At 37.4% G+C, this 10,968-nt stretch overlaps 1 protein-coding gene across 7 annotated transcripts; it reads right to left on the reverse strand.

Annotated features, from left to right (window-relative positions):
- Nucleotides 1-705: 705 nt before the first annotated feature.
- LOC112529219 (J domain-containing protein DDB_G0295729-like) lies at nt 706-10,638 on the reverse strand. Of its 7 annotated transcripts, none has more exons than XM_025140377.1 (4): nt 10,519-10,605; nt 4,633-4,747; nt 3,390-3,443; nt 706-3,103 (listed from the first exon to the last, which is right to left on the reverse strand). In XM_025140377.1, the coding sequence occupies exon 4, from the start codon at nt 3,004-3,006 to the stop codon at nt 1,027-1,029; it is 1,980 nt and encodes a 659-aa protein (XP_024996145.1). In that variant the 5' UTR covers nt 3,007-3,103; nt 3,390-3,443; nt 4,633-4,747; nt 10,519-10,605; the 3' UTR covers nt 706-1,026. The 7 variants fall into 7 exon arrangements, with proteins under 7 accessions (XP_024996145.1, XP_024996141.1, XP_024996144.1 ...); XM_025140373.1 differs by lacking the exon at nt 3,390-3,443 and adding an exon at nt 9,517-9,756 and having other exon boundaries at nt 10,519-10,598; XM_025140376.1 differs by lacking the exon at nt 3,390-3,443 and having other exon boundaries at nt 4,633-4,701; nt 10,519-10,632.
- Between the last annotated feature and the right edge of the window lie 330 nt (nt 10,639-10,968).

Below are 10,968 nucleotides of genomic sequence, written 5' to 3' on the forward strand. Positions count from 1 at the left end.
GAAGTCAAAGGTTCAAACCTCACCAAAAGTGAAAAGTTGGGCATCAGTATTTGGAGTATATATTATACATACTTCAACAAGAAACTGCTTTCCATCAATAGCTTCCAAGAAAACCGGAAGGTAGAGATGGCAAACTGGTTTTCAACCCATTAACCGGTTTGCTAGGTAAACCAAACCACATGAAACCGACCTGGTAATCCCATTTAAAAGTAGAGCCGCGGTGAAATGTACACATATCTGATCTCTAACTCAAAAGAGTATTAAGTGTAGAACAGTTATTTCCATGAATACTTGAAGCTTGTGCAAGAGTATGAGCAAACATGTAGAAGAAACAAGAACTGGCACATGCTTGATCCATAGAAGAAGAGAAATAAGTAAAGGTATAGCAAGTCAAAACACAGAGCAATGCAAGAACATATCCCTAACCTAAACTGCCAGCCCTCTACCCCCTCTTTCCTCTTTTCCCAACCATGCTAGCTACATCTAGTCTGCACCCTAAACTGTGACAATACAAAATGGACCCTTTGAATAGATTCCATAGACAAGTTGAGACCAAAGATGTCAAATAACAGTTACCAGAAAATAAAAAAAGAAAAGGGTTGCATATTATGCTACATACCTGAGAGGCTGACCACTTTGTTTCTTTCAACTGTACATAACATCGACCACAGTCGCTCAAACTTCACTTGGTGAGCTTTACCAGCTGATACTAAATCTGCTGCTAATGATGTTAACATTTCTATCTCAAAGAGAACATGATCAATAAACCAAAACTACTTCAAACCTAACAGACCTGGTATATCCAGGAGGTAGGGTCTTGGGAGGTAAAAACTACTTGACCAAATAGAAATGGCCCTTTTTTAGCATTATTTGAAATCTGTTAAGCTCAAGTCTCCCAAGGGTCCACAGTAGTTTGAATGTGCCAAATAAAGAATTTTCACATGGTTAACTAAAGGGATTTTGGCTACATCTAATTGCCAACAAAATAACATCTAAACACAAAATATTTAGATTTCAGTTAGGGTATTACAAGGTAACCTGTTCAAATGCTGATGCAGGCAGACTAGCAGGATCAAGTTCGTAGGACCCCTTTGGAACACCTTCTCTTTCTACTCCACTCATTCTACAAGATGGAACCATGTGGGAGAATCTGTATTTATCGCTCGCTGGTATTAACAACCCTCCATCCTCTTTCGCATTAAAAAGACATGTGAAACCCTTCACCTTCTCCAAGTATGAAACACGGACACCAAGATCATCGGCATAATCGGATAAGATTTCCACAAACTCGTATTCATAGATTCTCGTACCGTCACAGGACCATTTTATAGACCAGTTCCGGAAAAGGGCCCATGTCTCCCCTTTTCTTGGAAATATGTTGAACATCCCTTTTTTAGCATCTTCCCATGTAACCAAGTGTGAGAACATTGGAAGATCTTCAGCCATGTCGTTTTTCCCGCGTTTAAACCTGCCACAAGAAACCGGCAACTCCTCTTCCACCCATCCTTTTTCATCTGTGTTTCCAGGAACAGCTTTTAACCATGTTATTTGCAGATTAAACTCTGGAGAAGATACAACTCTTCGGATGTAAGCATAGAATCTGGGCATAGCATCATCGTTATCATATACAGCCCATATCTGCCCTGCTGCAAAGCTCTCTTCTTTTCGTTCTTTCTCAAAGTCGCTAAACTCTGGATCAGGACACTCATAAACTTCTGGTTCACGTTCTTCTTCATTATCACTCAATTTATCAACTAAATTAGGCTTGGAATAAGATTCTTCGTTATTTTGTTGTGTTTCTTTGACCACTTTGGTCACCTCGGCCTTCCAGAATGTATCTTCCACAGATGGGTCCTTCTTTGCTTGATTTGAGTGAGTAGCATCATCATCATTCTCATTTAGATTTTCTTTGTAAGATACGTTTCTTTTTGGACGTGAAGATCTCCGAGGCTGTTCACCAAAATCCTCATTAGCTGGATTCTTATCGACATTTTTGGGCACAAATTTATTCTCCAATACAGTGCTGCTTTCGTTCTCGGAGCTATCACTGTGTTCTTCTACATCTTCTTCCTCAGATTCAGAGCTGCTTTCATCGTCGGAACTTTCACTGCTAGATTCTTCAACCTTCTTTTTCCTTTTTCTATTCACATTTCCATGTGCCTTGGAAGGTTCTTTTTCTTGTCCTCCAAAGACTGGTTTTGAAGTGAAATTACTATTATGGGTACCATCTGTTCCTTTAGAAGGAGCTTTGTTCTGTTGGGGAAACACAGGAACTTGGTGGCTTTGTGCAGCACCTTGGACGTTTAATTCATATGCAGTGAAGGACTTCTTGCAACTTTGACAGTGAATAACTTTGTTAAGAACATCATCTCGATAGAATTGATACCTAACCGAACAGAAAGGACAAACTGTCCAGAAAGTTGATCGATTCCCAGTTTGTCCCCGCTGTTGTGAGAACTGAAAATTTGCAGAACGCCCTCCTGTAAAATTGTTCTCACTAACAGAATGACCTTGTGCAAAATTGCTTTGATTCCAAGGATGTTGGTGGACATTTGATTGTCTGCTTGGTTGTTTTGGGATCCAACTTGGTGTTGAGACATTCCCAAAAGCTCTACGCTTGCTATCATGCATCATTCTCTTATCACGATCCAAAAGCACTCTCTGAGCTTCACCAATTAGTTTAAAGGCATCAGCAGAACCCGAAAACTTGTTCTTATCAGGATGAAGTACAAGAGCTAACTTCCGGTATTGCTTCTTAATTGCCAAATCATCAGCAGTAGTCTCAATTTTGAGAATACCGTACCAGTCTTTGTCCGAACCGAAAGACCTCTTTTCAGCAGAGCAATGTACTTCACATACCAAAATCATTTGCGATATGTTTTCTAGTTCAGGATAAAGCTTTTGGGCTTTGACTGCAATCTTTAGAGCCCCAGAGAAGTCCTTGTTCTCCATCTTCTTCTCTGCCATCTGCTTGGCCCTCAACGCTTCTTCTCTGTTGCAATCCATCACCGAGGAAGGCTTGAAATAAGACTTCAATCACCTCCACTTATTCAAAAAAGTAGCCAAAACTGCATTTTACATGTTAAAATGCACTCAAGTAGTCCTGCAAATGTATTAGCAATAGCAGTGTGAGTAAGCAAGTGACAGTAAGCGGAGTTTTAGGGAGCAAGAGCGAATGGAAAATGAACCTGCCTAAAGCAGACCCATACCCTACAAATAAGATAGGCCAGCTGTTGAAGCAGAAAGCCATATATCAGACTTAAAGACCTAGATCTACCAACAGTCAAGATGGAAGCCATAAGAAATAAATGGTGTTTTTAGCCGTCCAAAAAATTTCCAAATTATGAAATACTACAGGTACAATATAACTGTAGAATTAGTTGAAATACCCAATATGAGTGTGCTTGCTGAATTAATTTAAGAATGCCTATGTTGCTAGATAACTGAAAAAACAAAAACAGGAGATGGTAAGGAAACCTACCACAAGAAAAAAAATGTTCATTCATAAAATCTACAGTAGGAAGATTCGAACAACCATTTCTAGACCCCCTAGTTTATTCTTCCCAAGCAGAATTGAATTCACTCAGAATCTTCAAAATGAAGTTAACTTCAGGATTCCATGTCAGTGTACAAAAAGTGACAGACGGCTTCTTAAATGTGAGCTTTTACCATTAGAATTTGTGTTAATTGTGAGCAGCATGTAGGAAACATGCGATGTGCACAGGCACACACGAATATAATATATTGATAAATGTGTTGTGTGTATTATAAGTATATATATACACATGCACATTTACATGTTCTCAACGCTTGTAACTTTTTAACATGACCAGCTTGATACACAGCAAAATACTTTGAATGTTTGCATTAGTGGAATGGTCACAAAAGGGTTCTAGCTTTCGAGAGACTAGATCTCTCCCAGGCTCCCGCCCAATTTGGTTTTAGTAAAATGAATGCCTCACTCCACTACTTTCTGTTGTATTTAATAGCCCCCACTCTCCCGACTAACTATGCCTTTTGACCAAAATGCCCTCCCTTAGAACTTATTCCATATACCCTTATTGTATGTATTTATATCCCTTCTACTTCTTACTTTTACGTAGATATGTGAATCTGACAGTAGACTGCCAAGGTATAATAATACCAGCCCCCCAACTCTCACCTTCTCCTCAGGGCATGTCAAGTTTTTTAAGCTGGTTATATAAATAAGTGATTACAGTCGTTATATATCATATTAGGTTCTTTTAAATAATTTCATTTATTTGAATCATGTTAATTCTATATAACATAATGTAGCAACCAAAAAAGAGTGACAGTTTCATAATGACATAAAAAGAGTATGTTAGCTCTCAATGGGTTTGGCATGGTTTTGCATTTGATGTGGTGTTAAAGAGTCACCGAGTCAGTTGTGCAGCTACAGCTTTTCAACTCGGTAGCAATCAGGCCAACAAACTTATCAGGGCAAACACATATACAACTCAGAGGGCTGTAGTCACTACCTCATGGTTCAAGATACAAAACCCACAAAAGAATAACATAATTGCTTAAGAAAACAAAACCACATCTAGCCATGGAAATGAGATAAGCCAACTAAAGAATGACAAAAGCACTACAAAGAGCCGCAATTACTACCTCATATGACCCTGTCAGATTTTGTCATTGAACGAGTTGGTTGAACTAGAGGCTGCGTTGAAGTTCCAGCTGCGAAAAAGGTGCCATGACACCGCTTACAAATTTTTGCACTAGTCTATAAACATTAGAAAAAAGATCTTATTATTTGTCTCTCATGCGGCATTCTGGCTTGGGTTTTCAGCACATTAACAAATGACTCCAAATCTGGCAAGAGATCAATAAAATTTCAAAGAACCTAAATACACACAATTATATCGTCATGAAATATTTTATCTTGTCTACTTCAACAAGACATTTAGTCCGTCATTTTAGTGAAGCAATTGCAGCTTGGATATAAGTGATAAAGAAAGCATTTGATTACAAGCCATGCTGTTAATCGCACCGCTATAGCGGTGCAATAGCAGCGCTATTGCGGTTAGCGGTCATGAGACAAATAGTGGGTCCACGGTTAGCGGTGCTATTGACTGCTAAATGACCGCATTTTGAATGCAAAAAAGCAGCCTCATAACCACTATTTGTAGATAGGTAGTTTTGTTGTTAAAAGTAATTTTCTGGGCTGCTATTGACTGCTAAATGACCACATTTGGAATGCAAAAAAGCAGCCGCATAACCGCTATTTGTAGATAGGTAGTTTTGGTGTTAAAAAAGTAATTATTTAGCACCGTTTTATTTTAGTCCAACGATATCAAGGCTTCATCATTCTTATTTTTTTGGACTGAGACACCATTATTTTTATTTTATTTTTAACTTGACCACCATTATTCTAATTTTTTTGGATTCGGCACCATCACTTTGACCTCTTGATTTGAATAAATGTATTCACATTGTTCAGTTATTTTTATTTGAACTAGGCATCATTATCGGTATATATTTTTTATTGAATACATAAAATATGTTGAGTGATGTATGCATATATATATAGTTCTAATTATTATATGAACCACTATTTCTAAACCGCTATACCATCACGATAATCGTTATTTCAGCTCATGGTCCTGACCGCGATTTCATATACCGTTGTAACAGCATAGATTAGAAGATGTACACTACTAAAGTAAAACAAAATGTATATGAAGGGCAAGTTTGTTAACAAACAACCTTACATGCCTCTTAGGTTTCTTTCCCTTTTTTCCATTCTATCAAAAAACTAGGAGTCTGGGATAGACAGACAACAAAGCAAGTATGGCCTACTCCATAGTTGCCAATCATAAGTTCATTAACAAGACAGCAGGTCCATTTATATATATTAAGCTTAAAATAACACTGTTTCATCATCAAAAAAAATAACTAGAAATAATTGCTTCTGCATATTCTCTATATGTTCTCCCTTCATGTCTTGTATTCTTCTAGGGACCATGGTTGAATTTGTCCAGCCCTCCAGCAAGGGAGCCAACAAACAAATTGTTTATGTTCCTATTTTGTTTATTACAATAGTCATCTACCGCTTAACTCCCATTGTTTCTTCCAATATTTATATACCGTTTAAATCCCATTCTGTTTTTCCAACAGTCATCTACTGTTTTATATCCCATCCTTTCTTCCAATAGTCATCTACCTTCTAAATCCCACAACTCAGTGGATCCATTGTCCAGTTATATTCTATGTTATCCTACTCAAAAGCATGCCTATGCCCACCAAAAGAATTAATTGAATGAGACTCAAATTCACACTAGCCGTTGCCAATGGCAAGCTAAGTATCTAAGCCTGAGGCACGCTCTGGGGGTTTCATCTAGAGAAGACAAAGCTCATATCAAAAGACGTGCACTTCCTTTGCTTTATCATTAAGTACAAATCAAGAACCCTTTTAAGGTAGACTTTTCAATTAATAGCCTTATTACATTTATCCAGTTATCAACACATATTTTCGTTTTAGTCAAACACATATTTTCGTTTTAGTCAAACACAAATTTTCTCCTAGTCTGAGACAAAAAAGGAAGTCTTATGGAGACTCAAAAACCTGTTGAGCTAAAGATCATCCACCCAAGATGGTGGAAACAAAAAAACCCATGTACCGAACTACTTAAAATTAGAATAAAACGGTCAATCAAAAATTCTGAATAAATAGAATTGGATAAATCCATACAGCCAAGTAGTGGTTTTTTATTTTGTTTTTTGCATCTAATAGCTTTACTATATGGTCCATTAGATACAACTATACAAGATAACAAGGCACCAGAAGATTTCATGTTCCCACATCAATCATAAGATTGGTCTTTTTTAAATTCACAGTACAAACATCTAATCCGAACTAAAAAAAATGATTAAAAGTAGTTACAGTTTAAGCTGAAAAGAATTTAACAGCTACCTCAAAACAAAATCATTTTCTAGTAATCAACCTAAAACTGTTTGGGTCATTTTTTCAAATTTAGAAGTTTCGATTCCCATATCAAAAGTCAACTATTTCTATGAGATGGTGAAGTGCTTGGTAGCCAAAAGGTTTCAAAGGGAAAAGATGGCATGTATTAAGATGTCTACAAACATTCAAGCAAACAACTTTTCCGATAATTGGATACCCCTAACAGGATGACAAGAAAAGAATTAAAGAACTCTGCAATTGGACAACAGCACAAGACAACAAAAATATACAAGCTAGAAGCCTAGAACCAACATTGAACTGACAAAGCAAAAAATTTTCACATTTGTTTTTGAAATGCAAAACAAATGGAATGTCTATTTGAGAGAATAAATACATGTGCACCTCCAAGAAGAGAACATTCTTACACCATTTGCAAGAAGGGGTCATGATGGCTCACCATATAAGCATGTTGGGTGACCCCAAACATGCCTATAAAAATAAATGGCCCATATTGAACAATATTATGATTCGATGTAGTCAATGCTTCCTACTGTGGAGGAGTTTTCTTCATGCCACAAGAATCAAAGTTGAACTCAACAAATGCTTACCATGGCCCTCTCTTATTCTTCATCAGCTTCCTTGCGACAACATCCATAACAAGTGCTCTCTTTGTCTCTCTTTAATAACCATTACTTAACCTTTGACTTTAGGGTGCACCATGCACCTAAACTACACCAAATATTTATAAAGATTTTTTTCACTTTCAGTTCCCAATCCCTAGAGCCACCCTCCACCTCTAAACAAGGCAGGACATAACACCTAGTGCATGGTCTTACAAAAGTTCCAAATTATTTTTCCAACAACTTGCATGAGAACGTAGTTGTCAATGATGAAATCTCCCTTCAGTGAATGATTAATCATCTTGAATCACAAGATTCACGTTAACTTTTAGATTGATTGTAACTATGCTTAAGCAACTGTAAATACACATAATCCTAAGGCTGATTCGACTCCCACCTTGACTGCTTCAGCGTCTTTGCTTGTCAAAACATTAATTTAGGTGGTTACTATATGGTTATTAACAATAACAGCCTTCAGTTTACTTTTGTTTGATTAAAGAAAGTTCTAAGTTGCTACAATAGATAGTTGAATTTTCTTCTTTTCTAAAAAGATATGAACATAAAGAACATAAAGTACGTAAAAAGACCTGACAGCAGATTACAAACAGTGGAATTTCTCTGGGTGTTGAGATTGGAAACCCTCATAGATTCACAAGAAAGAAAGGGAAGTAGTGATGGAAGAATAAAAATTAGTGAATCTTTTAGTTTATTTCAAACACCACAAGGCTGGTATATGACAATTAAAATCCCTAAAGTAAGGATGGAAAAAAATTCGCGTGCCCGACAGGGGACCTGATATCCGAACTTGGTTTGACTGGGGCTGTGGAAGGGGTCCACAAGGATGGGGTATCCCCAAATTTATAAACCGGGGATGGGGATACCCCCTCCTCGACACCAACCTTGAGTATTGTAATTGATATACTTGTGTTTGAACTAGAATGCATCAACTAAAATTAGGTTGATTAAAGTTTTAGCATGTTATGTCGATTAAACATGAAATCGGCATTTATATGTATATCCATACATGTGAAGGATCGTGTGAGAAGTGAGAAGGAGAGTTAGGGTGAGAAGCGTAAGAAGGGATCTAGACCCTTGATCACCTTTAATCTCAAACCTACCCATGAATCGCACTTGATACGGGGAATGATTCGGTGCATCTCGGTGCATCTCATCCTAACCTGCATCCAAAAGTGGCGATCCTTTCTTACGCTTCTCACCTTAACCCTTCTTCCCACCGGAACCCAACCTCTATCTATATATACACAAATATTATGCAAAAATTAAAAGTGTAGACTGGAAAATATCCCCAATTCCCCGATGGAGATATGGATATCCGGGACGGAATCATATTCTCCGACAGGGACAGGGAAGGGAATGGAAACCGAGGATCAGGATTGGGGTCCCCAGTAAACCCCAACCCCATTGCCATCTCTATCCTCAAAGGAGTTACAAGCATCATAACATAACAAAAACCCCCCAAAGGACACAAAATTGGAAAAGGATCTAGGGTAAAATGCCTACCACCTACTCAGTAAATCTCCAAGAATTGTTCATATGATTTGGTTCAATTTGCTAAAGAAAAGCAATTAACATATACAAGGATGATTGAGACAAGATTCCTAGTTGACATTTGTTTCATTAATCCAACTAAATTGCACAAGTATCATAAGCCGAACAACTTGGCCAAAATCACATCAGAAGTTGTTGATCCCTTCCTCCTTGTCAAGACTTGAAAACATAGGTTACAACACTGCATAAATGGTTTGACTCCTCACTAGTCAAAAAAGAAAACTAAGAAAAAAGCTAGTGAAGATAATGTCATTTAAACTCAATGTTAAAACAAACAAAAGTCCAAAAGACACTTTCCACAACCTATCAACCTAATAAATCATCCCTCTTTAGATCTTAGAAAGCAAACAAAAAACAATATAGAACAAAACAAAGAAAAGAAGAAGAACAACGGCTTACTTTAGAGTGAGGTTAACTGGAATTAGCTAAATTCTACAAATTTACCAATGTCCACTAGTATCAATATTCTTTGTGATAGAAAGATCACGTATTCGAGTCGGACTCGGAGGTAGTTTATCAACAGCAAATTCTACAAACTTTCCCTTCCAACATTCATAAGCTAGATAACATAATAAGAAAAGATTCCACAGCTCCATCATCAATCATTTGATACGTCTTAAAGGACACTCATCCAAATACCTAATCAACCAAGAATATTCACTAAATGTCTTGATACAAATAACAAAATGAACCTTATTTATATGATATTCACATGAAACATCCAACTCCTACTTCCAGGATAAGGAACTAACAAAAAAAGCAAAAAACTCCCAATCATAAATTCATAATTAGATTTTCAAATAACAAAATCTTGAAAATTAATGTGCATACTTCTGAACCCAAATATTGAAACTTCACAAGCCTTGTAAAAGTAATGAGAAAAAGACAGAAAGGGAAAAAAAATCAAAGGCTCTGAATAGACAGAACCAACTACAATTACATCATACTCCTTTCGTCACCAAAAAGAAGTCAGTTGAATTATATGTTCCAAAAGCGTTACCCTTATAGTTGATAACTAATTTTTTTGTTTCAAGTTCATTTTACCTAACCAGAATCATGACAACTGGAACACTTTGGAGTTACCATGCCAAAACTCATTCGCCAATTTTTAGATTTAAGAAGTAGAAGGATGGACTTCCAAACTCAGAACTCTCTCTTTTAGGAGCCGGGGCGAAAAGTTTACAGGAGAGAGGTTTGAAAAATGAAGAAAAATGGCGTCAACTAAGCTACTCAGCAAGCCAAACAAACATTAAAGCAAACAACTCAATTTTGGGTAATCTGGGAAACCCTAGAAACGATTGCTCAAATATAAACGGAATTAGGGTAACCAAAATTGGACAACAAAAAGAATAGGGGAAAACACAACCTACAATCAGTAGCAAACTAAACAAGTCTTTTTACCTGTTCTTGTTAAACTCGAAACGATTTCATTGGAAATTTGGAAGAATGAGAGCGAATACTGACAGCAGGCGAAGTGTGTGCGCCCCCCCCTGGAAAATATGATTTTTGCCCTTCAGGAACAAAAACGGTCAATGGGGAATGGGATTTGGGAATTGGGAGGCAGGTTTGGATGGGCTGGACCAACACAACAGGCCCATATATAAGTGTGGGCTAGCCCAACAGGCCCATGAAAAACTGCTCAATGGGCCCAATTTCTACACCAGATCCAATGGCTAGCCCTTGTTGTACATTACTATAAAAGTGCAGTGATGGCCAAAAACCGCTCCCGAGCCTCAACAGTGCCGATCATAACTGATCACGGTGTAACCAGAACAAGTCGAAAAAACTAAGCCCGGTTAACCTGTCCTATAACCGGTTATGGGTAACCGGTCCAATCTCAACTGGTCCCAA

This window comes from Cynara cardunculus (assembly GCF_001531365.2).
Source record: "Cynara cardunculus var. scolymus isolate 2C chromosome LG 16, CcrdV1, whole genome shotgun sequence".
Taxonomy (NCBI): Eukaryota; Viridiplantae; Streptophyta; class Magnoliopsida; order Asterales; family Asteraceae; genus Cynara; species Cynara cardunculus.

What these genes read in the sequence shown, in the direction of transcription:
- LOC112529219 (XM_025140375.1), bottom strand. Translation starts at nt 3,006, where the DNA reads ATGGATTGCAACAGAGAAGAAGCGTTGAGGGCCAAGCAGATGGCAGAG.